General features: G+C 40.6%; 1 protein-coding gene across 6 annotated transcripts in view; it reads left to right on the forward strand.

Annotated features, from left to right (window-relative positions):
* GPATCH2L (G-patch domain containing 2 like) overlaps positions 1-26169 on the forward strand; it is a 60349-nt gene extending 34180 nt beyond the window's left edge. For 3 of the 6 annotated variants that reach the window (XM_049897882.1, XM_049897880.1, XM_049897883.1), the window contains 3 exons: positions 942-1027; positions 13630-13724; positions 23139-26169. In XM_049897882.1, the coding sequence (XP_049753839.1) occupies positions 942-1027; positions 13630-13724; positions 23139-23299 (342 nt within the window). In that variant the 3' untranslated portion in view covers positions 23300-26169. The other 3 variants (XM_049897881.1, XM_049897885.1, XM_049897884.1) reach the window with 3 other exon arrangements.
* The last annotated feature ends 662 nt before the right edge of the window (positions 26170-26831 follow it).

A 26831-nucleotide genomic window follows, 5' to 3' on the forward strand; every position in this document is an offset into this window, starting at 1 on the left:
ATTGTGGAAAAAATCCCAAGAAAGTTAGCAAACATAAAATGAAGTACTTGTATGTGTAGTATCCCATTTGATCCTCACAGCCACCTTTTGAGGTCAGTAGATGTTGAACAAATGCAGTATTTCATTTGATCCTCACCATAACTCTATGAAATACGTAGGACAAATATCGAGACTTCCATTTTACAGGTAAAGATAGGAAAACACAACGAGCTTATGTAATTTTCAACATATGGCAAACAGTGGTAGACTAAACCTAGAAGTTAGGTATTCTAATTCTTAGTCTAGTTCTGTTTCCGTTATACTATGCTGATGTTAGGTGCTAACCGATTATTTGCTGGAAACAAATACTTGCCAAGATAGTGAAATGAAAAGGTAATTTTCTGCTAGGTTTCTTGGCAACAAGTGCTGATATTCAGTTGATAACCAATAGGTTTAAATTCCTAATTCCTTAATTCGTATAAGTTAGAAAGTACTATCTTCTGCCATTTAAGTGATTATCGTGTGTCACAGATTTTCGAAAATTGTTGTTTACCAGGGAATAGTTTATTTTTGAGGTGTGCTAGTGGTGCGGTGGTTAAGTGCTCGGCTGCTAACCTAAATGTCTGCAGTTTGAACCCACCAGCTGCTCTGCGGGAGAACATGTGGCAGTCTGCTTCTGTAAAGATTACAGCCTTGGAATCCCCACGAAGCAGTTCTGCTCTGTCCTATAGGGTCACTATGAGTTGAAATTGACTCTGTGGCAGTGGGTGGGTGTAGACCTGGTATGCTACATTCATGGACACAATATTGAAAGTGTGCAACTTTATTTAATGGTGTCTGTATTTGGGTTGGCAAAATAGTTGGGCATTCAAAGGGGAAAAGTAATCAAATAGCAGGTTACTCTGTAGGATCAAATCACTTTGATATTATCCTTACTAAAATAATCTTCTTTATTCCTGCAGTTTAATCCCCTCTCTCCCCTTTATTCCCTGGATGTTCTTGCTGACGCTTCTCACCGAAGATGTTCACCAGCACACTGCTCTGCCAGGTAACCATCCTCTGGTGACTACTGTTTTCTTCTGAACAGTTTTTTTTTTTTAACAACACTTTTTAAATTATAAAGTATTTTTATGTATAATATACCTTTTGATCCTCACAACAACCTTCGTGGTTGATAGATGCTTTAGAGATGAAGAAACCAGGGCAGGGTGGTGAAGTACCTTTCCTGTGGTCACATAGCTAGCGTGTGATCAGGTTACAACTTTGACCCCAGTCTTCAAGCTCATATTTCATATTATTTCTGCAACTAAGACCCACCTTCAAAGAACATTATTAATGGTCCTTGCCATGACCTGCAAAGCCCTGTATAATCTGACTTCGTTCTACATGTCCAGCTTCCTTTCATATAGTCCCTTGACCCCCAAGTAGGGGAGAGATCCAGCTACACCAGGGAGTTCCATTTTATTCTTCAAAAATAATGACCCTTTCTTGCCTCTGGACCTTCACACCTGCTCCCTTTGCCTGGAATACTGTCTTTGGGCGCTTTTCATCTTGGCTCAAGTACCACCTCCTCGGGGAGGCCCTCTCAGACTGTCCTCTCTAAAGGAGCCACTTTCAGTACCCTGCTTTTTATCTCTTTGCCTTCTTTATAGCTCATATCACAGATGTAATGAAATCTGCTTATTAGTTTTTAACTTTTTCGCCCATCTCTCTCACTAGAATACAAGCTTTATAATTATAGGGATCTTGCCTTGTTCCCTAGTATATCCCCAGCACCTAACATAGTATCTGGCCTTTGTAGGCCTTTAGTATATACTTGTTGAATGAATGAATTTTGTGTTTCTCATTATAAGTTCTCTCAGGCTAGATGACGTGGGAAGTGAATATGCTTTTAATGGTAGTATCTTCTAGCAGGGGTCTTGTGTACAAAAGTGCAGCTAATAGTCTGGACCGTAGAATGTTTATTATTTCTTGTGGTGTAAAGAATTTCTCTTCTAGGTTCCGATAATTTTTTTTCTTTCTAATAAGTTTTTAAATGGATGCATTCATAAATTTTGGGTGCAGGTTGCATGGAGAAGTTCTTCTTTCATGGATACAATTAGGACTTCCACTGTGGGCTCTGATGATAAACTCAGCACTGTAACTCCCTGCCATCTCTTTCTACTGGAGAAGTGATACTTCAGTAGGGAAATCATCATAAATAGTGTTACTAAGATTGTGGAAGATGGTGGGATGGTATTAAACTCCCAGTGTAAGATCTTTTATTTAGTAGCATGCTGTTTATTTATCATTCTCTGATTCATTCGACATTTGCCGATTCCTTACTCTGTGCCAGGCTCTCCGATTGGGCACTAGCTTCAGGAGCTTCCATTCTCATAGGAAAGTCAGGTGTGGAAATTGACGGTTACAACACATAGTCATCAGTGCTGTGTAGTAAAGGTATGCACTAGAATGATGCAAAGCACAGAGGAAGGGCTCCTAACTCAGAGGCCCAGGGAGGTTTTCTTAGGAGGTACTCAAGCTGTCTTGGAAGACACAAGATTTCAGTCTGTAGGAAAGCAGTCCTTCAGCTTTTTGTCTTAATACCGAATAAAATAATGGCTGTATAGGCTCTTTGTGAAGACTGCGAGCCACACCACATCATGTTAGACACTGAAAGTGAATTACTTTGCCCTCCTTTTAGCTCTGCTACTCAGAGCTGTGCTGTGCTGAGGTTTGTATCTGTGCTTTTATCAAGTTTCCTATTTCCTTTAAAAGCCTCATCCCATGGCTGGACTGGGCGGCAGCTTATTGTGTCTTTGTATGTCTCATCCACATCATTATCTTCACTCTCTTGCCTGGCAGTGCTTGTGGCTGGACTTGAAAACAAGGAAGTCTAGCCTGTGCTTCTAGTGCCCTCAGCCCTAGGGAAATACTGCCTATTGCCTTAGACCGTTGCTGAAAGCAAGGAGAGAGAATGTGGAGGATCATAGCTCATTGTTCTCCTTACTTCCAGACATCATTCCCAGGGCACTGGGTACAAAGTAGGTTGCACGCGTGAAGGTTCTTTGAGGTGGAGGAAGAAAACTTTAGAACTTACGTTTATTTATTATCCTTTTTAAATTACTTTTTTTGTTTTAAATTATACATATATTAGTATAGTAACATGTATATTTATTTTATGAATATATTGCATATTTGTGAGCATTGGCTCAAATTCTTTACTCATAAGGGTGTACAATCAGTAGAGTTTGGTGACCACTGCTCTGTGGGGAATGATCAGTACAAGTGAGCTCTGTACAGTTCCTAGGAAATGTGAATGATAAAACAGTGAACCCTGTGGGACATCGCTCACTTCTTTGAAATAGTGGGGTCTCTTCCTAGCAAGGGGTCAGTTGAAAAGGAGCCATCTAGCCAGCACAGGATTTTTCCAGCTGCCATTGTGGCGGACTGATGAGATCAGATTCAGAACTGGATGGTGAGCCTTCCCAACAGTGGGGCCATTTAACAAAAGCCCGGCACTAAGGAGGGAATGTTCAGGAGTGGTGGTGGCAGGGAAGAGGCAGGTGAATAACTGTGTTAAAAAACTGTCGCTAATGGAAATTTTATCTTTTTCTTGTTACATTTTATTTGTAGTAGAAAAAGATTTCTTTCAAAGCATCTGGGCAGCATTGGGAATTTCACACCCATCATTAGAACGATTTTTGTGTGTGTGGTGACTATGTTATCATTAGTGGTATAATTTTATTTTGTGAAGAGAGAAGTGTTTCCTGTTTTATCACAGCTTTCCCCGAGGAGGGCTGGTGTATTAATTTGCTGTATTGCCTCCTGGCTGTTCCCAGGCCGTTTTTCCTCTTCATCATGGAATTTTTAATGGCCCTGGTGCCTCTTGGGAAGCATGTGAGGAAGAGTTCCTCAGGGAGTGCTTCCCTGTTTTCACATGCCTATAATTACTCTCCTTTAAGAGCACAAAGAGTTGGATAATCATGCCTGAACTGGGAAGGCTTCCTCTCGTCAGGTTACTGAGCTGGGGCTGCTTCCTGTCTGGACATTACCAATTCCACTCTCCCAAGCACTCAGCTACCGCATGAGAACGAGGGTTCCTGAACTGCCTCCTCACTGTGGGAGCCATAGACGTACAGCTCTGGGTCTCAGAAGGTTTTCTGGGAGCAGCTGGGGTGGGGCGTGGGGAGTGACCTCAGGGTACTATCAGTTTTTAGTATTTTATTGCTGTAAACAAGTAGTGTTGGCAGTAATTTCAAGAGAACACCTTAATGATGTATCATTTCAATACAGCACAGATGGCAGTTATGATGGATGGGAGAGAGAGTCTTTGTGGTCTTTGTACCATCTAATCGATTTGTGGATTGAGAGGTTTTCAGAATTACCACTCTAGAAAATCTTAAAATTGGTGGTTTCCAGCCCTGGCTACGCTTTGGAATCATCTGCGAAGCTTTAAAATCTCTCAGTGCTGGGCTCCACCTCCCAAGATTCTGATTTAATTGATCTGAGACGGGGCCTAGGCATTGGCATTATTTTAATGCTCCCCAGGTGATTCTAATAAGCAGCCAGTGTTAAGAACTATTGCCCTAAATGCGTGTGGCCTTAGGACTGGGTCTTTGTAATGTGCGGAACAGAGTCACATTTCACAATTGATAGGATCTCTCTGCCTTGGCATTGTGTGCGTGGGAGGTAGAACTCTGGACTTGTGTTAGCCTTGGAGAGCCTCCCTCAGGTAAAGAAAGAGTGTTAGTATCGTGTACAGTGCTCAGCACGTGGTAGGTTATTAATAAATGGGCAGAGGAGGGTTGTTGGGTGGATGTATAAATAGTTGGATAGTTGGCTGAGTGCGTGGATGAAATTCTCAAACCAGCTGTTTTGGTTTGGTTGTTTTGGTTGCTATTGTTGGTGTGTTGCTATCAAAGTAGAAATACTTCGTATTGGTTTTAATAATTGCTGTTGCTCAAACAGCAGATGGTGTGATTGTTGTTCTGGTAGAGGCTGTGGTATTGTTGGCAAGGGCGTAGTCACAAAACTATAATAAGGAGATTAGTCGTGTAGGGAGTATTTCCCATGAGAGATTTATTGATTATGAAAGATAGCTTTTCTCACCATTCCAGGCAGTCCCTGGGTTACAAATGTCCAACTTCCATACAACCCGTAGTGCAAACCAATCCCCTTAAAGCCTATTATATTAAAAATTTGAGGTACATACAATGGTTGGTAATAACAAATGGGTACTACTTTGTGATGCTTATCAAAACTTTATTATTATGTTAAAGATGTTTTACTGTATCATAAAGTGTTTCCTTAATGTTTTTTATGTATAGAAAAGTACACTATATACTAAGACAAACATTTGACTAACCGACGTTAGATATGAACTATACTTACCTGTTCCAACTTAAGTACAAATTGGATTTAAAGACAGATTTAGGAACAGAACTCGTTCGTAATCCGAGGACTTTGAGTATCACATTAGAAAACAGTAAACTAGAACCTATCAATGGCTACATCTCTGTATGTTGCGTAAGTCATCAGTTGTAGTTTTTGAGTGTCTTGTGGGAGCTTTGAGTTTTATCCAACCTTTTCCTCAGTTTTGGGAGGTAGTTTGGCTATGTATTACCATTTCCACTTATTCTTATCTTTCAGTTCTGAAATAGCAAAGTGCTTTTGTTTAATACCTTCTTTTTTTATAGGTCAGCTTCCTTTGTAAATAAACGGTTTTTCCTTTAAGAGATATTATTTCCAGTTCCACTGAGGATAGCAGACACCAGCCTGATATACAACTATTATACATGTTCCTCAGTGAATGCAAGGTTCCATAAACTGAAAAATCAAACCCATAGCTGTCGAATGGATTATGACTCATAGTGACCCTATACGACAGAGTAGAACTGCCCCATAGGATTTCCAAGGCTGCGAATCTTTAAGAAAGCAGACTGCCACATCCTTTTCCCCCGGAGCTGCTGGTGGGTTCAAACTACTGACCTTTCGGTAGCAGTGGAGTGCTATAATTACTGTGCCACCAGGACTCCTCAAAGTTCCATAGCTTCTACTCTTTTCTTCATAGTCTATGAGATGTTGGCATAGGCAGCATGAGGTCAAGAGCGTGGATATTAGAGTGAGGCATACCCAGATAAGAATCTTGGCTTTACCTGGGCAAATGACTTTCCTTATCTTTAAAATGGAAATATCAGTCCTTTCTTATTGGACTAGTAGAGATCTAAATGAACTAATATATGTAAATGCTTAGCATACTGGTAGTTTCTATCCTACTCTGTCAATAGGATAGTTGCAGTCTTAAAACTTGGAGTTAGCTTCCAGAGTCATTTGCTAATGAGATGTATTATAGATTCTTTAGGTGCTTAAATGGCCCCAAATGGACTATGGGAGGTATTTGGACAGGGTTTGGGTAAGAAAGAGAGCTCTTCCTGCTCATTAGAGAGTTGAAATATGATAGGCTGAGCTCATTGTAATTCATTTTATCTGTTCACAAACGTTATGATCTGCATATCAGAGTTGTGTGCCCAGCTGGCTGTGCCACTTGACGAGGAGTTTCAAAGAGCAAGAAGGAGACTCTATTCATGCTATTAATTTTGACCTTTGGAGCCACAGTAAACAGCCTCAGGTTTTACCTCAGGGCTTGGGGGGAAGAACGGTTTGTTAGTCCTGTGTCTGTTGGGGAAGCTGTGATGCACAGCAGCTCTTGCTCAGCACTTTAGTGCCTTAGTTTAGGCCACGCATGAGGAAGCATTTCTGTCCATATGGCACTGAGCCCTATTAGAACTTCCCGTTCTCTAGTACATAGTTCTTGAATCTTGTGTCCTGTGTTGGATGGTCTTGTTTATAGCAGCTCTCAGGTGGCTGCTGTCTTCCTGCTCAAGTGGAGCGAGGAAGCTGCTCTTTCTTGGTTGTTTTGTTTTTCCATTGTTATATGCCATCTTTCCAACTGATGTGAAACTGTTCTGTTCCTGTGGGTAACATGAAACAGCTTCACGATATGCCTACCTTGGCCAAGCCAAGGAAAGTAGATTAAGGAGAATTTCAGATGCTAGTGAGCAGTTTGTTGCAGACTGCTGAGGGTTAGCTTTGAGTGAAAACCAGTAGCGGAATTACTAGGGCCTCTTCCACAGGTGGAAGAGAAAAAAGAAAAGACTTTTTTCTTTTTTCTCTTCCACCTGTATAAACCTTCTCTGTTTCCGGTGATAATTGTGAAGCGTTTTTTTCTCCCTAACTGCTTGTAGTGTCATAGGCCTGGATCCTTACCCATGTGTAAGTCTGTGAAGATATTTCCCCTACTGGGTGTTTAATGAATGTCACATAACCCTGAAGATAGACTCACATTGGCAGGAGGTAGGGAGGAGGTCTTTCTGCTTCCCTAGGTTTTATCCTCTCATCCCTCATTTTACCGTAGCACTTTGCTTGTTCCTTGATTATCACTCAGTGTTTTGTATCTCTCACTTCTTTATTTATGAATTGGCCTTCCTCACTATATTGTGAGCTCCTGGTGGACTGAGCCTTGGCTCCATCATCTTTTATCTACCCATAATACATCTAGTATAGTACTGCACACGTGATACGCTTCCATAAATTTTTGTTAAAAATAAGTGAGGTGAGTAGTTTAGTAATTAAGGAGAAAAATTAGAATATATGATATAAATGACCTTTTGGTCCTCAGAAACATCAATAATTTTTTTCTCGATGTTACTTATTTGTAGATGTTTAAGAAAAAGTAAGTTAAAGAAGTACCTTTTCACATTAAATTTTATTTTTATTTCATATAAAAGTGAATCTTTCAATGACTATTTCAAAATGAGTGATTTTTTGAAGGTGAACTGTTCCTTAAATTAGTTTGCCATTGACACATAAAGACGGTTTTCTCTCCTTAGGAGTGACTCCAGACATCTTTGTTCTGAATCTAAAGCAGTCACATCAGTTATTTTTTGCCAACATTGGTTCTATTAAACATGCATGTATTTCTCAAAGTAATTTTTTTCCCCTAAAAGTACATTCCTGCCCCAGGGACATAGCGATCTGCCCAGTTTCCTAAGTAACACTGCAGTTTTAACAGCTCACCTGATCCGTCAGTTACCTGCAGTAAAAAATAAAATAGAAATGCTGTGTTTATGCGTGGGTATACAGAATACTCTTTGAATTAATTGTTAATCTTCAGCGTTCACCTTCACGCTCATGATAGGAGTTTAGTGGCTTTTCCTCAAGTAAAAATGTTTAAAGAGTGTATTTCTTGCTTTTAATGCTCTTCCCTCCCCCCTCCCCCCAAGTTCCTTTTGGCAAATGCCACCACAGTTAGAGAATGTGACCCTCTTAGGGGAAGTACTGACCCCAGCGCTCATGCTGTGAAAGAAGCACGCTCCCTAAGTGGTCACTGGCCTGAGAGAAGATTGTCCCTGAGGCCGCTGATTAGATGACACAAACAAGAGCAACCTGCCTTTTCTCTAGTTTAATTGCTTACGTACTGGGAAACACCATTTTATTCTAAATTTGCATTCATTTAATCATTCTATTATTCTTCAAGCTAAATATTTAGATCCCTCTTATTGACTGGATTGGCTCTTATGGATTTGGTAGATTTTGTCATTCTGTAAATTTCTTAGTAGGTAGGTGCTTATCAGAATTACCTGAGGAAAAATTTCCAAATCAACGTATTGCTGATCGTGACCCTACTCCATCCAGCCCAGCCTACTGAATTAAGAGCTTGGTGGGGGCATGTGTACTTTGTAAAAGTTCCTTTTCTGATGCTGATAATCATTTGCCTCTGCAAATGAGAAATGAAGTTTTAACTTGGTAGTGATTTTAGCTTAACTTACACTTAGGCTTTTTGCCCCTACATAATCAAAAAATCCACCTTTCTTCATAGAGTACGTGGTATGCAACACAAAAACAACCATACACTGCTCTTGAAAAAGTTAAAAAAAATCTCGTTAACTACCCTTTTTACCCACGGGGAGGGGGTTCTGTGTGCTGGTGAGAAGGAGACGTTCAGACGTTTTTCCCCCGTCCTTTTGGATACCTCACTCGTGGGTTGTCCCTTTACAGTTTCCCTCATGTGAGAGTAAGACACTGATGCCGTCAAAGTAAAATAATCTGCTCAAATCCAATCCGATCCCCGTCCCTCCCTTCACTCGTAACATACATACACACACGAAGAGGAAATGGTGGTTGAATACCCCTAAATGAAAATGCATTGTTGGGGGGGGGCGGTGGGAGGAAGTCAACCTCTTTATTTTTCCTTCTCTTCCTTAATTCTTCATGTCTACAGTAGACTGATAATGGGGTTATTTGGGGATATTTGAGGATAAACAAAAGACCAGAACTGCCTTTCAGAATAGGAAGCTGAGACTGCAGCAGTTGCCTACCCCCATGCTCAGGCTCCAAAAAAACACAAGGGATTCCTCCAGCCACACTTTTATTCTTTACTCCCAAACGGAGCTGTCCTCTACAGTATGACTGTCTCCATTTCCTGTCTCCCTTAGTTAAGCCTCTTGCTCCAAAGCACCCAGCATCCTGCTTGTTTCCCCAGGCTTGCTTTGGGTCCTTTTCCTTCTTTGTCCTCTACGGTTCTTCCCAAATAGATGAAGCCCTCACAGGCTGTCCTTAAGTAGATTTTCCCAAGATGTAAACCCTACCATTACTAATGTCCAAAAATTTTCTTTTCTTTTTTGGTTTTAAGCAAATACTGGTATTAGTAGGGTTTACAGCTTGGGAAAATCCTTTTATAAAGGAGCTTTCGTGGTGCACTGGTTAAGCACCTGGCTGCTAACCAAAAGGTCAGTGTTTCGAACCCACCAGCTGCTCTGAGGGAGAAAGATGTGGCAGTTTGCTTCCATAAAGATTTACAGCCTAGGAAATCCTATGGGGCAGTTCTACTCTGACCTGTAGGGTTGCTGTTAGTTGGAATTGACTCAATGGCAGTGAGTTTGGGCTTTTTTTTGCGTCCTTTTATAACAGCTCGACTGTTCCTCTTCCCCTTCCCCCAAATCTTTTAGGAAGGGACATGGAGAAAAATAGCTTTTTTGAACTAAGCCCTAAGGTATGATACTATTCTACCTCCTTTGAAACAGCTCTCCAAATGAGAAATGGGTTTTAGAGAAATGTTTTAAGATGGAAGGAGCATTAAATTGAGTTTTAGGAATGAACATGACTTCTCTTTACCCTTGCCTCAGTTTCTCTGTTGTTCAGATTCTGCAACCGGAAGAGTTGTGCAGCTGGAAATAAGACTAGGCTACAAGATCCGTGATGGCGGAGATTGTTTTGTTTATCGCTATATTCCTGGTGTGGAATTTGCACAATCTGAAGAGCTTAGAATATTCAAGGCAATTAGTAGTGGGAATGGGGCAGTAGAAGTAAACCATTTACTATAGTGAGATGTAAAATAAGGCTACAGGCTTAGCAATCAGGGGTCAGTTACTAATATAAAAAAAAAAAATTTTTTTTTTTAATAGGGACAATTAATCCTGAAGCCCCTAACATTATAGGAGAATCCTGAGAGCCAAAGTATATAACAGATTTAAAAAAAAAAAATAGTGAAATTATACAGAGGAACACCTAATTGGTGGTCTTGGCTGGTGATCAAGGCCGGGGATCTGGGCCTACTTTGGGGATCAGGAAAGGAGTGCTTGAAGAACACTGCTCCGAGGGGCAGGGCAAAGACCACCTGAGACACCATTTAGTTCATGGTAGCCTCTGAGGATATTGCAGAATATAGGGAGTGTAATAACCAATGTGCATAATGATAAACCAAGCCCGTTGCTGTTAAGTTGATTCCGACTCTTAGCGACCCTATAGGACAGAGCAGAACTGCCCCATAGGGTTTCCAGGGAGCAGCAGGTGGATTTTTCGTTAGTAGCCATAGCTGTTAACCATTGCACCACTTGGGCTCCGTGCATAATGATGGGTGAGTAGTATCTATTATTTTCATTTTACTAAAATAAATAAGCATAAAAAAAACCCCACCGTATTTCCATTAAAACTGGTTAAGAACGTAAACATTTTGGTGCGTAAATGGTTTCATTTATTTTTACTCCAAAATGTGTCATTCCCTGAAAATTTGAGAAGAGTGTTATTGCCTGGATCCATAAAGGAGTGATAATATCTGCCCTTAACCATCGTACTGACATACATCAAACATGCAAAGCTGTGAAAAGGATGGATGAGATGTCAATAGAAGACAGTATTTATTTAGCTCAACCCAAATTGATACTCTGAGAATTGGTATCTTAATACCCATCTGAGTACTTTTCTGCCTTACACTTTTCATTTTGCATGTCTTATAAATCTCAACATATTGTAAGCATTGATCTTGAAGAAGCAATATTTTCTTAATTAAATTTTTTATTGAAGGATAACATACATACAGTGAAGTGTGTATCCAGGTAACCAGCATCTAGATCAAGAAACAAAACATCACTAGAAAGAACCCAGAAGTGCTCTGTACTTCTTTTAGCCACTCTCCTCTTCCTCTCCTCACACAACCCAAGGGTAACAGCCATTCTGGCATCTAATACCAGAGATTAGTTTGAAGCAACTAATTTAATCCAACAAATTTTAAAGATTCCTTTCACGAGCTTAAGATAAAGGAGAAACGTGAATATCAACTGTTAGCTTTTGTTTGACTTCTTTTTCTTTCTGACATACTTTAGAATAAGCATGATGGGATTAGAACGCAGTGCTTGGAGAGTTGAGTTTGGGTCTGTATATACTCAAGTACCTTGTTTGTGGAAAAGGTGGAAACTATTCTGTACATTTCTCTGCTTTGATGAGAAAAAACTGTGTAGTGTCGCTTCTTTTTCTGCCTGTGCCTTTGACTTCTAAGGGAACTGTCACCTCTCCATTCAGACTGAAGGCGTGCCAAACTTTCACGTTCTGTCATCTGTGTTACTTATTAAATCAGCATGCTGATTTAGACTTATTTTTAGAGTTTATGTAAGGTATGAAAAAGAACCGTTTCCCCTACTTTGCACATTTATACTCAAACTTCACCTTGGGGTTTCAGAACTAACTATTCATGGGATAAAAAAAAGTTAACTCTGTTCGGCACAGGAGAAGAATGATCAGTAAAGGTGATTTGGATGGAATTTTGCAAACCACAGGCTTCATATTGTAAATCTCTGCCTATTGGAGTGATCTTGGCATTCTAAAAATTTTCTTAGCATTCCCATTAAATTCTCACCTTTTTCTCTTTATAAATTGAATTGACTTTTAAGTTTATGCCATTTGGAGAAAGGAAATACGTGTCTTTTTTTTTTTTTCCCCTAACTGTGGAAGTTGCCAGATAGGGGCCCTCTGAAAAGGAAAATGTGTACATTCAGAAGTTGTCTCTTGCCTTGCTAACTAGATTCTCCTAGGTTTGTCTGAGGTTCTAGTTTTGAGACTATTAAGATATGAGACTTGATTCCCAACTGGGACCACCAATTAAGAGTTCATCTGTATAATTTCACTGGATTTGATTTTTAATCCGTTATGTACTTTGGCTATATTTATAATTTTCATTCATTCATATTAGGTCCAGTCAACAGATATTTAATGGGGATCGGCTGTGTGCCTTGTGCTGAGGTCATTGGAAAATTATGAAAGAAGTATAAACATGGTCCCTGTTCTCAAAGATATTAAGCTTCATTAAGGAAACAAAATATGTGTATACCAGTTTGTGTATGCCATTTAAATAGTGATTCATCGTAGGTAAGGTCCCAAAAGTTTAAGGAAAGCTTTGTGCAAAGGAGGCGAGACATGTTTTGGCCTTAATCAAGGGTTGGCCCAGTATAGTTTAAGAGGAAGGAGAAAATGGAGGATAGCGGTAAACTAAAACCAGCGATTTCAGTGTGAAGTTAATTGTCTTTCAGAGAACCCTTTGCTTTTCTAGCTTTGAAGTTCTTAGTGTTTTGCTTTTAAAATAAACTGAATATTCAGATGAGGGAACATATGATTGGCACATAATTTAATATTTTAAAAAGTCACAGGAATCAAACTTAACTTGTTGTAAAGCAAACGAAACCAGACCTGTTCCCGTCTAGTTGATTCTAACACATAGTGACCCTACAGGACAGAGTAGAACTGCCCTGTAGGGTTTCCAAGGCTGAAATCTTTACGGAAGCAGACTGCCACATTTTCCTCTTTTGGACTGGCTGATGGATCGGAACTGCTGAGCTTTTGGTTAGCAGCCAAATTTCTTAACCACTGCACTGAATAGGCACTATTAAAAATCCACATTGTGGTGGTAGAAGGGTTAAACTTGCTATTAAAATTCTATGCAAATATCTGTGTTCATGCAGCATTAAACTTTCCATTATATTACCACTTGGGAGTAGGTATTTCATTAGCGAGTTTAGAACAATTGCACTTACAGTTTTTATGAAAAATATTTTTTTAGAAATCAGCATGTAACGATACACATGCTTATTGAAATTAATCTTGAATGTCTGCTACTCTGGAGCCATGTAAGAAGTTTAGAATGGGTATGCACTGTGGGTGAGGAGTGATTTACGATTAATCCTGAACAATCTGGTACTGACACTTGATGGCAAAAGATGGTGCCCATTCCATGTTAGCGTACATCTGTGATGGGTCGAGCACTGCCTCTGGGCTGAGCATAATGTCTTAAAATAAGAATTACAAAGTTAAAACAGTATTTTCTCTTTCTCGTACCTGCAGACAGGCAAGCATACACCTGGGACCACCGTGTTCACGTGACGTTAAGAGGAAACGGAAACCTGTGGCCACAGCATCTCTGTCTAGCCCAAATGCAGGTAATTATAGGTAGTTGACATTTATTGGGCACCTACTGTGTGTCAGGCACTACACTGAGTTGTATATACTTTTGCATCTAATCCTTACAATAAGGTAGGACGTTTTATTCCCATTTTACACGGGAAAACAGCCTGTGGGAAGTAATTTGCCCAAGGTCACACATATTTTAAGAATTCAAACCCAGTTCTCTCTGAGCCTGAAGCTGGTGCCTTTTCACTGTGTCTCGGCTTTCTTGAGTTTGAATCCCTGCATTCCATCAGTCTTCAGAATAGTCTTTAGTCATCTGAGCTTTTCTAGCACAGATAGGAAAACTAGGTCCGTGTTAGTGAAAATCCAGTAGGAGTGGCGGTTTTATCAGTAGTCAGGGAGCTGCATGGCTTTTTATTTACTTTATCCCCATGCAGTACGGTGCAGTCTCACTGCTTTCATGTAGAGTGGTAACATTTCACCAGTCATGAAGTTTTGAATTAAAAATGATTTTTTCAAGTTAAAACTATCTAGTTTTTTTGGCAAAGCTAATAGCAGTTGGTAGAAGCCAAATAGTCGTTGTCTTTGATGACAGGTATTTACCAGGAGGGGGCACAAAGAAGCCTTCTAGGGTGCTAGAAACATTTCCTGTCATGAACTGGGTGGGGGTTACACGGTGCTTAATGTAAAAATTCATTGAGCTCTACTCTTAAGATTTGTATTGCATGTAAGTGACCTCTAAAGGAAAAAAAAAAAAAAAGGATGGTTATGTATTTATATCAGGTGGAATATTGGATTTTAGTAGATTTTTTTCTTTGGAGTTAAGAGGAAGATAGTTAAACATAAGTAATAATCATAGGAAATCCTTGGTGTTATTTCAATACAGTTTAGGGTGAATAGCTCAGAATAGAAGGATCATATATGTTTGCAGGACCTATCAGAAGTACCTAGAGTTATTTCCTTGCTGATGGTGAGTTCACTGTGATGGAGCTGACTATATCATAGACTATTTTATTTTCTCCATGAAATACTATGTATTATATAGAACAGAGTAGTTACTAGCTTAGTAAAGAGCGGACCTCAGATAGATATAGAATTTTGTCCCCCTACCATGACTTGGAAACCCTGGCGGTGTAGTGGTTAGGAGCCCTGGTGGCGCAGTGGTTAAGAGTTTGGCTGCTAACCAAAAGGTTGGCAGGTACTGCTTAGAAACCCTATGGGGCAGTTTTATGCTGTCCTATAGGATCACTATGAATTGCAATCAACTTAATGGCAATGGGTTTGTTTTTTTTTTTCTTAACCATTACTTAAAACAGAGCCCTGGTGGCGCAGTGGTTAAGCACTTGACTCGTAACTGAAAGGCTGGAGGTTTGAACCCGTCAGCCACTCTGCAGGAGAAAGATATGGCAGCCTGCTTCCGTGAAAATTTCAGCCTTAGGACCCTATGGGGCAGTTCTGCTCTGTCATACAGGGTGGCTGTGAGTCAGAATTGACTCCACAGCAACAGGCATTTGGACTGTTACTTAAAGGTTCCTGAGTGGCACAGGTGTGCTTGGTTGCTAACTGAAAGGTTGGAAGTTAGAGTTTAACCAGATATGCCTTGGAGGAAAAGCCTGACAGTCTACTTCCCAAAAATTAGCCAGTGAAAACCCTCTGAAGCACACTTCTTCTCTGATACACATGGGGCCACCATGAGTCAGAATCAACTGGTCTTTTGTTTTTTTTTTTTTACCATTACGTACAAAGTTTTGGTATACTCTAAATTGTACCTCTTTGAGTTTTTGTTTGAGATGGCTACTAGATGATGGCCCATACTTCATCTTTTTCTGGATAATCAAAATCACGGTCTGATGATAATAGTAAACATATTTTTGAGTGCCTTCCACATGGCCAGGAGTTGAACTGAACACGCTGCATGCATTATTTCACATGATCTTTACAGCAGCCCTCTGAGGTGGATGCCATTTTTATTCCCAGTTTACTCATGAGGAAACTGAGGCTTAGAGAGGTTAAATCACTTCCCCAGATCCCATGGTTGAGAAATTGCAGAGCTAAGATCACACCAAGTCCCCTAGATGCTAGAGCTGCCCTCTGAAGCCCTGCAGGGGTTCTGTCTTTTTAGCAGTAGGACCGGTGCCAAACTACAACCCCCACATGAAAACCTAGGTCCTCAGCAGGTTGGGGGTATTTGAAGCATAAAAACAGCTCTCCCCTCTTTTATCTTTTTCTTTATTTTGCTCCTTAATATCTAGCTTCTGTTTTTAGCTTTCAGTTCTTCATAAGAGCTGTTGTGAAGAGTTTAAAATCCTTATTCCACATGCACATTAGGAAATATACAGCTTGGTGTTAAATAAGACTTGAGCGTGGAACATTTACCTCACAGAGCCCAACTCCTCTCCTCTCACTTGTGCGCTGAGCCCTGCTTCACTGAGCATTGTCTATTTTTTTTTTTCCACCTACAACCTGAGTGCCCCATGGAGGTGAAGGACATAGCCTGAGCCCGCGCCATCAGTCAGTAGAACAAATGGGCTTGCTCTGCCTAACATCGGGCCATCTCGGATTCCACCTCTTTTATAGAAATGAGTGATGAAGAGAGGTGCGTTCCGCTTTGCCGCTGTATTAATACACATCAGGGGCCAGCCCCTGGCACTAAATCACGCTACCGCATACATCTGTTATCAGACTCTTCACCAGTGTGATGAACAAGACTGCAGATAGAGGCTTCCTTGTGTCATTCTTTATAGGATTTTCCTAAAAGAATAAATAGCTCAGATCTCTGCCAACACTCTCTCCTGTCACCGTGATGAATTCAGCTTCTTTCTTAAACATGCAGCCACAAATCTTTTCCCTTTTCCCCCTATCCTGCTGGTAGAAAGTTTTGAGTTGAAATTGACTGAATTTAAAGATACTAATAAGGCTGGGGAAGTAAAGAGCAGGAAGGAACAGCATGACTCCTTGTCTTTTGTGTTTAATAGTAACAAAAGACCAGGGAAAAGGACCCTTTCACAGGACTATTAAGTAGATCCTTCTTGGAAGTATGACACCTTTATTTCCTTTTTATCTCCCCTCCTGTTCCCTTTATGGCCTTGTAGCATGAGGGGTATCTGGTGTACAGAGCCACACCCTGGCATCATAGTGAGTAACTGTGTAAACCTCCTCCTAGGTCTGATCGCCAGAACAGGGAATGCCCAACAAGTCTACCTCATGCTGAAATGAACTAGCTGTAACCGCCCCCCCCCCCCCCGCCAAACTAAACCCATTGTTGTCAAGTCATGCTCTTAAAGAATGTAACCGGAAAAGAAAAAAAATTGGGTTATTTTCCTCCAAAATTTGAGACTAAGTAGCTGTAAGAAACGTAAGGGACTCAAATGAAAACCAGATGTCATTTCTTGAGATGATTTTCATCAAAATGGCAGATCAGAGTGTTTGGAATACAAATTCTAATCCTTCAAAAAGTAAATATATGGCATTAGATAAAGGGGAATTAGAATAAGAGCTTCTATTCAGAGCCCCTACTGTCTTGACCGAAAAGCCTTTTCTGACCTTTCTCTCCCGGGGGTGGGATATGGATCCTGAGCGTCACTTGGAAGGGTTCTCAGCAGTTAATCTGTTAATTAGTTACATCAGATCTGAATACCTAGCCAGTGGTGCTAGAGATGCATTTGCAAGGACAGGGGTTTCTTGAATCTGTTTTGTTCACTGCTGTACCCCTGGCATCTAAAGTAATAGCCAGCTCTTAGAACGAGCCTAGTAGATATTTGTTGTATGAATGAATGAATAGAATATTAATGTTGGCAAAGAATTAGTCTTAATATTATCCCTCCCACCCATGGTTGGATTTATAGTTCCATTTTAGATTGGCCCTTTGTCCTGGGAGTCATAGGGGAGATTTTTATTGCCTGCTATGCTGTAAAAATTTTTTAAAGTAATTATTGGATGACTATAAAGGATATTTATAAAAGATATGTAAGGTATAAAGAATAATGATGTAACAAATATCCATATACCTAACATTCACTGTGATACAGTGGTTAAGCATTTGGCTGCTAACCAAAAGGTCAGCAGTTCAGATCCACCAGCTGCTCCTTGGAAACTCTATGGGGCAGTTCTACTCTGTCCTGTAGGGTCGCCATGAGTTGGACCCCCACGTATGTGTCAGTTTGTCCTACTGTGGGGGCTTGTGTGTTGCTGTGATGACAACAAAGGGATACTGAGTGGTTTTAAGTCAGGAAAGGTGTGTGTCAGGGTTGTATCTTTTCACCATACCTATTCAGCCTGTATGCTGAGCAAATAATCCGAGAAGCTGGGCTATATGAAGCAGAACAGGGCATCGGGATTGGAGGAAGACCCATTAACAACCTGCATTATGCAAATGACACAGCCTTGCTTGCTGAAAGTGAGGAGGACTTGAAGCACTTGGGGATGAAGATCAAAGACCACAGCCTTCAGTACAGATTACACCTCAACATAAAGAAAACAAAAATCCTCACAACTGGACCACTAAGCCACATCATGATAAACGGAGAAAAGATTGAAGTTGTCAAGGATTTCATTTTACTTGTATCCACAATCAACAGCCATGGAAGCAGCAGTCAAGAAATCAAAAGACACATTGCTTTGGGCAAATCTGCTGCAAAGGACCTCTTTAAAATGTTGAAAAGCAAAGATGTCACCTTGAAGACTAAGGTGTGCCTGATCCAAGCCATGGTATTTTCAATTACATCATATGCATGTGAAAGCTGGACAGTGAATAAGGAAGACTGAAGAATTGACACCTTTGAATTGTGGTGTTGGTGAAGAATATCGAATATACCATGGACTACCAAAAGGACAAACAAATCCGTCTTGGAAGAAGTACAACCAGAATGCTCCTTAGATGCAAGGTTGGTGAGACTGTGTCTTACATACTTTGGACATGTTGTCAGGAGGGATCAGTCCCTGGAGAAGGGCGTCATGCTTGGTAAAGTACAGGGTCAGTGGAAAAGAGAAAGACCCTCAAAGAGATGGACTGACACAGTGGCTGCAACAATGGGCTCAAGTATAACAATGATTGTTAGGATGGGGCAGGACCAGGCAGTGTTTTGTTCTATGGTACATAGGGTTGCAATGAGTTGGAATCAACTCGATGGCAACAGGTTTGGTTTTTGAACTTCCACTTAAAAAAAAAAAATCACCTTTAACATCTTCTTCCCTCTTTCCTCAGAGGTAACCATTATCCCAGTTTTTGTATTTATCATTTATCATTCTTTAGTTTTTTCAGATATTTTTACCAGACATATATCTCTAAGCAATATAGTCTACTTTTACATGTTTTTGAACCTTGTGTAAATGTGTCAAACTGTATGTCATCTTTTACAAATTCTGGCTTTCACCCAGTTATGTTCTTGGGATTCATGTTTTATCCTGCTGAAATTCATTTTTACCACTATATGGTATTCCATTGTATGACTGTGAGGAATGTACTACAATTAAGCATTCTTGATGGACATGGATTGTATCCATGTTATGCTATTGTGAACAATACTGCACTGAATGTTCTTATCCCTGTCTCTGGGAGAACATGCGTAAAAGTTTCTCTCACGTAGTGTTTCCCTGCTGTGCCTTGTGACCATGTAGTAAGCAGAGATAAAATTCTGTGACATTTATTTTCAGTTAAATATCAGTGTGTGCGTATGGGGGGGTGGGGTATTTGGATTGTGATGTAAAAGGTATTTATTGCCACTGTGGTTGAGGTTCCAAAACATTTGAAAGCCATTGCCCTCAAGAAACTCTTGTATATGTGCCATAGAGTAGTTGCTTTCAAGATTTCCTTAGTATAACTCACGGGAAGAAATTGATGTTTGAACACGTGTATGGATGTACAGGAAACCCTGGTGGCATAGTGGTTAAGTGCTACGGCTGCTAACCAAAGGGTTGGCAGTTTGAATCGCCAGGCGCTCCTTGGAAACTCTATGGGGCAGTTCTACTCTGTCCTATAGGGTCGCTATGAGTCGGAATCGACTCGACGGCACTGGGTTTGGTTTTGGTTTATGGATGTACATGTAAATCTGAAATAAACCTTTGAATGCACTTTGATATTTTCTATTCCTTTTCACTGGGGGAAAGAAAAAACTGATCATGACTCACTGAAAAGATGTTGTGACCTACAGTTTGAAAACTGCTGTTCTAGGTTGTATTCCTGGGAATGGAGTTATTGAATGACAGGGTGAAACCTCAACTTTCCTAGAATTTGCTCTGTTTTAGTGTACCTTGGTTCCGAACAAAGTGGGTAGTGGTGGTGTGCACTGTTCCCTTAGGTTGTGGTGGTAAGTGCTGTTGAGTGGGTTCTAACTCATAGCGATCCTATGTGAAACACAACAAAACACTGCCCGATAGCTACGCCATCCCAGTCGTTGCTGTGTTTGAGTCCATTGTTGCAGCCATCGTGTCAATCCATCTCATAGAGGGTCTTCTTCTTTTTTACTGACCCTCTACCAAGCATGATGTCCTTTTCCAGGGACTGGTCCCTCCTGATAACATGTCCAAAGTACGTAAGACAAAGTCTTGCCATCCTCTCTTCTAAGGAGCATTCTGGATGTACTTCCTCCAAGATAGATTTGTTCCTTTTTCTGGCAGTCCATGGTATGTTCGGTGTTCTTTACCAACACCATAATTCAAATTTGTTGGTTCTTCTTTGATCTTCCTTATTAATCGTCCAGCTTTTGCATACATATGAAGCTATTGAAAACACCATGACTTGGGACAGGTGCACCTTAGTCCGCAAAATGAGATCTTTGCTTTTTAATACTTACAAAGGCCTTCTGTAGCAGATTTGCTCAATGCAAGACTCCGTTTGATTTCTTGACTACCGCTTTCATAGGCATTGTGGATTCAAGTAAAATGAAATCCTTGACAACTTTAATATTTTCTTCGTTTATCGTGATGTTGCTTGTTGATCCCGGTTGTGAGGATTTTTGTTTTCTTTATTTTAAGGTGCATTCCATACTGAAGGCTGTAGTCTTTGATCTTCATCAGTAAGTGCTTCAAGTCGTCTTCACTTTCAGCAAGCAAGGTTGTCTCATCTGCATATTGTAGGTTGTTATGAGTCTTCCACCAATCGTGATGCCATGTTCTTCGTTATAGTCCAGATTCTCAGATTATTTGCTCAGCATACAGATCGAATAAGTATGGTGAAAGGATACTACCTTGATGCGCACCTTTTCTGACTTTAAACCACACAGTATCCCCTTGTTCTGTTCAAACGACTGCCTCTTGGTCTATGTACAGGTTCCATATGAGCACAATTAAGTGTTCTGGAATTCCCATTCTTCCCAATGTTATCTATAATATCTTATGATCCTCACAGTTGAATGCCTTTGCATAGTCAATACAACACAAGTAAATATCTTTCTGGTATTCTCTGCTTTCAGCCAAGATCTATGTGACACCAGCAATGATATCCCTGGTTCCATGCCCTGTTCTGAATCTGGCTTGAATTTCTGACAGTTCCCTGTCATTATACTGCTGCAACTGTTTTTGAATTATCTTCAGCAGAATTTTACTTGTGTGTGATATTAATGATATTGTTCAATAATTTCTGCATTCCTTTGGATTACCTTTCTTTGGAACAGGCACAGATATGGACCTCTTCCAGTTGGTTGGCCAGGTAGCTTTCTTCCAAATCTCTTGGCATAGGTAAGTGAGCGCTTCCATTGTTGCATCCGTTTGCTGAGACGTTTCAGTTGATGTTCCATCATTTCCTGGAGCCTTGTATTTCACCAGCGGCTTCAGTGCAGCTTGGACTTCTTCCTTCAGTACCATCAGTTCACAATCATATGCCACCTCCTGAGATGACTGAACATCGATTGTTTTGGGTACAGTGACTCTGTTTATTTCTTCCATCTTTTGATGTTTCCTGCATCAGTCAATATTCTCCCCATAGAATCCTTCAGTATTGCAACTTGAGGCTTGAATTCTTTCTTCAGTTCTTTCAGCTTGAGAAATGCCGAGCATGTTCTTCCTTTTTGGTTTTCTAACTCTAGGTCTTCGCACGTTTCATTATAATACTTTGTCTTTTCAAGCTGCCCTTTGAAATCTTCATTTCAACTATTTTATTTCATCATTTCTTCTGTTTGCTTTAGCTACTCTACATTACACAGCAAGTTTCAGAGTCTTCTGACATCCATTTAGGTCTTTTCTTTCTTTCCTGTCTTTTTAATGACCTCTTGCTTTCTTCATGTGTAATGTCCTTGATACCATTCCATAGTTCCTCAGGTTTTTGATCGTTAGTGTTCATTGTGTCAAATCTATCCTTGAGATGGTCTCTGAATTCAGATGGGATATACTTTGTCTCTTATGGACTTGTATAATTTTCTTCAGCTTCAACTAGAACTTGCATATAAGCAGTTGATGATCTGTTCCTCACTTGGCTCCTGGCCTTGTTCTGACTGATTATATTGAACTCCTCCATTGTCTCTTTCCACCGATGTAGTCAATTTGACCCTTATGTATTCTGTCTGGTGAGGTCCACGTGTATAGTCGGCTGTTTTTGTTTTTGAAAAAGAAGTTTTTCCAATGTATAAGTTCTTGGTCTTGGCAAAATTCTGTCATGCAGTCTCCGGCATCGTTTCTGTCACCAAGGCAGTATTTTCTAACTTCTTATCCTTCTTCTTTGTTTCCAGCTTTCACATTCCAGTCACCAGTAATTATCAGTGCATCTTGACTACATGTTTGATCAATTTCAGACTGCAAAAGTTGATAAAAATCTTCTATTTCTTCATCTTTGGCTTTAGTGGTTGGTGTGTCCTTTCCTCTTAGGGGGCATGTGGAAATATGAGGACAATGTTTGGCTATCAGAATGACCAGGCAGTGCTATTGGTGTTCAGTGAATTGGGTCCAGATGGTAAGTGTCCTAAAACATACAGGATGGCATCGCACAAGTAATGGTTATGCTGCCCAGAATATCTCTTGCGTCCTTGTTCGAAAACATGGGGCCTGTTGTATTATTATTTTCTATCGTTTTCTTTATTGGTGATGCTGTCATATTGCTCTCTGTGCCTTCTTTTTCTGGCCTGTAAGATTGAGATGACAATACCTACTTCAAAGAATTTGTATTAAGAGATAAGATCATGAACGTGTAGTGTTTAAGCAGTACAGTGCCTGGCATGCAAGTGGTTAATAAGTGATTATTATTACTACATTATTCATTTGTACTACAGAATTTATTCATTTGTTGGGTTAAGCCCATTTCTCAGATGAAGAAATATTATCCTAAATTTTACCCACCCCCTCTTTTTTTTTTTCCCTGTAAAGTGAAACCTTATGTGGCCACTTGGGGTAATAGGATATAAAATTTAAGCAGTAAGAAAATTTTTCTTTGAAGCATCTCGTATTCTGATTTGTCTTATTCTAATTTGTCTCCCTTTGATTTTTTTCCTCTTTACTTTTTATTGTAACAACCTTTCCAGTTCTCACAGACACAATGGAGCCAGCCACACCAGCCTCACAAGTCCAGAAATCTCCAAACTCCGAGTGGTTGATCAGGACCTCTGCAGCAGAGAAAGCCACTGAGTCAACTACAGCTACGTTTTTTAAAATGCCACAAGAAAAGAGCCCTGGATACGGCTAGAGAGCAGTACTTCCCCTGCTGGGAGCCGACTGGATGTTGCTAAAGCAAGTTTTAGACTTTTTATTATAGAGTCTTGCGTATCTTAATTGGCATTCCCCGTCCTTTCTTCCTTCACTCCTAGGACAGGCTCCTTTTCAGACAGAGGAGTGGACTCTTTCTCTGGGAAAATCATGTTGTGGGAATCTTTTTTTTTAATTAGCAGAGTATCCAGGTAGCAGTTTTTAAAAAAATAATGTCGTGCTATGCTGTATCTGTTCTATTTTTATTGCTGTCCCAACATCTTTCTACAGCCCCATTTACAGAGTCGTTGCTTTATTTGCAGGTGTGTATTTCTTGTTGAAAAACTAGTGACTGCTTTTGCACACCCTTTGTACAGAGCTTCTAATGTCAGTTGAGGAAGATGCAAATTGGCAGCCGGTTCTGGACAAATTTAAACACTGAGTTAGGCTCTGTGTGGAATTGTGCTTCAGGAGGTAAGGCTTGCCTTTGGGCCTGGTCTGGATTCACTCAGAGCACCAATAAGATAAACCAACCAGTTTCCCAACGTGGGGCCTCGAAAGAGAGACCAGCAGCATGGGCCTTGGGGGCGTCTTTCATTTTCCTGCAGATGGTCTGATGGGATCACCAGCAGTGGACTGTACTTTGTCCCATCTCCGAAGTTCGTTTTCTGCTGAAAGAGGACCTGTAAACCTATACAGATTGGTGTAATGAAGAAGATGGGTTAGGTGCTCAGCAAACTCAGAGTAGTCAGTGGGTTGTTTCTTAATACTTCATGTTGCAGTGTAAGCCTTTATGTACTAAGCAGAACTTTTATTAGTAATATAGGTCAGTAACCTGAAGCAAAAATTCATACTCTATTATAATAATGGCTTTTTGGGGCCATATTTGGGGAGGAAAAACGTCTTTTTGATATGCCTTTCTACTTGGCGTGTTTCTGGCGGCTCAGCTGCATGTAGAGTTATATGTACAGTCATGCCTGAAGTTGGATGCTGCTTTGTCAAAGTGAGGAATAAGTGATTGCCTGGAGCTGCTGGAGAAAAGCCACCCTTTCTAAGACGTATTATCAAGAGTGTCTGTCGTTCAGCGGCTTGGTTAACAGAGGGCTCTTATTGGTATGAATCAAGTGCTTTCACTCTGAAATGTATGGACATGTGTGTACCGCTCTCTTAATGCTCTAGAGGAACCCCGAACCCTGCACTGGCTAGTTTATGTGCGTAAATGGGTACAGAGTGGAATGGGGCATCCTTTCCTCATAGCGCAGTTGTCCCCTTTTCTCACACAGAACGTAATGGTAGGTGACTTATTCCCTTATAGTCCTTATTGATGGTAGCTTCAGAATGTCCTTATTGGTGGGGACGGCTGGGAATCTGGCTGGAAAGAGAGGGACTTGGAGCTAAGTTTACATAGCACTTTATGTGAGACTGAGAAAATGCCAGTTGTCCATTACAAGGAATATGTGGAAGAAAGGGGCAGATGGGAGCCACCCTGGTCCGGAGGGCTTCAAGGCTGCACTTCTCTTCTCCGTGAGCTACACCCATAGAAATATAGAAAATATAATGTCTGTTGAATATAAAATGGCACAACTGAGCTTTGCCAATGATGAGGGTGGGTTTTGTTGTCATATTTGCATTCTCACCTTGTTCCCACAGTGACCTGGGAGACATTTTTAATATACTTGGTGAGATTCAAAGGAGAGATCTATGGGCATGATTGTTTTTTCCTTTGTGTACCAAGCTGCATAGTTCATGCAGCGATTGGTCCAGATCGTGGCCCATTGAGACTCCACAGTTCAGGTGGCAGAGATGTTCCAGCATCCTTTCCCCGTGACGTGTTGCCTAGCACTCTTCCTTCAAGCTGTAATTAAAAATAATTTATGTATACACTTTTATGTACACAGTAAACATCTCTGTGATGTAAGGGTAGGTGACTGCTGCCATTTTACAGAGACGACGACAGTCACAGATTTTAGTGACTTACCCCCAATCAAATAATCAAGCCAATACTAACATCTCAGACTTTCTCTGCCCCGGGCTATATAATCTTTTGCTTTTCATTTTTAGACCAGAGTCAGTCTGAGATCCTTGTTTATGAAACAATATGCCATGAATGTTTATCTTTCTCGACATGCTTTTCTGCACATTTTCAATTCTTCCAACAGGGATCACCCAAGAATGCAACATCTACCTGTTGTAACTGGAGAAGGAAATTAGTTGCCTATGAGGATAACTGCAAAGCAGACAAATGTTTTCACCACAGGGTTGTAAATTATGCCCCTCGTTTTAAGGTGCTGTGTGTGCATGCTTAAGGAATTATCAACCACCTGCTCTTTTACTCTACGTTTTCTGTACGAACCAATTCCAGAGAAATAACCTTAGAATCAGATGTATTTTGAATCTTAAAGTTGAAATTTCTTGTTTATATGTCATAGTGTGTGGTGTCATAAATTAAGAAAATTTTACCTTTCAAGAAAGGATAGAATTTCTTAATCAGGTTTTGTAATCCGTGTTGAAAAAACTCTGATCTCACTTTGAGGATGATCCTTGAGCTCACCTGTGTTTGATCCGCTCCAGAGTAACAACTGAAGCTGTGTTCCACAGTTCTTGTTTATTCCAGGTGTCGGATTTGTGCCAGCCGGCTGCACAAACTGCCAGTCTGAATCCTAATTCTTGTGTATTTTTCACAATGGGCAAAAATGAGGATCATTCATAAAAAGTTAGTTTGCCTATGATTTTAAGAGTTTGAGATTATTTTTCAGACACAGTGTTTTAAAGGGACAACTTCGTTTGTTTCAAAACTCTTGTGTTGCCTTTTGGTAAGAACTATTCAGAAGAGGAAATAAGTAACCATTTAATGGTGCCAAATTGGTGGGTTCGGGGGGTGGGATGGGGACTGTTGGGGATAGGGTTGAGGGGAGGGGCATAGAATCTTTACTGAATGAGGTGTGGTTGGCAAATAGGCCACATTTAGTCTTGGATTCTGTAGAAATCAAATGCAGTTGAAAATTTCAGACAATATTATAGGCTGCAAACAAGGTCATTTTGGCAGCAACATGACCAAAAACTGAAATAAAGCCTCTTAATCTGTGAAGCTTGTGGCATCGTTTGTCAAGTCCAGTTCAACACTGAGGACAAGTTATTGAACTCTTTATAAATCCCAAAGAGATGGAGTTGAGATGACTTTGCAGTTTGGAGACTGCGTGGCACCAGAAGACCTGATGTTGAGAAGTAAAGGAGGTGAGTTCTCACGGAAGTCACTTAGGGCAGAGGAAGCTGCGGAGTGCTGAGAGAGGAGCTGGGCTGGCACAGTCATCGATGATGTGATGGCTTCTCCTCTTGGGCTCCAGGTGATGACTGTTGGGTGTACGTGGTTCATTGCAGGGCTTTGCTTTATTTTGGCTTCGTTACTATGGTTCTGAGCCACAGGCTTCTTCTCAGGAGAAGGCGATGTACAAGTCTCAGCAGTGAAACAGTATCCTGTGTTCTGTGTGCCCTGTGACCCTTATCTGGGCTGAGATGAGAACAAGTCGCTTCCC

The sequence above is a fragment of the Elephas maximus genome, chromosome 10 (assembly GCF_024166365.1).
Source record: "Elephas maximus indicus isolate mEleMax1 chromosome 10, mEleMax1 primary haplotype, whole genome shotgun sequence".
Taxonomy (NCBI): Eukaryota; Metazoa; Chordata; class Mammalia; order Proboscidea; family Elephantidae; genus Elephas; species Elephas maximus.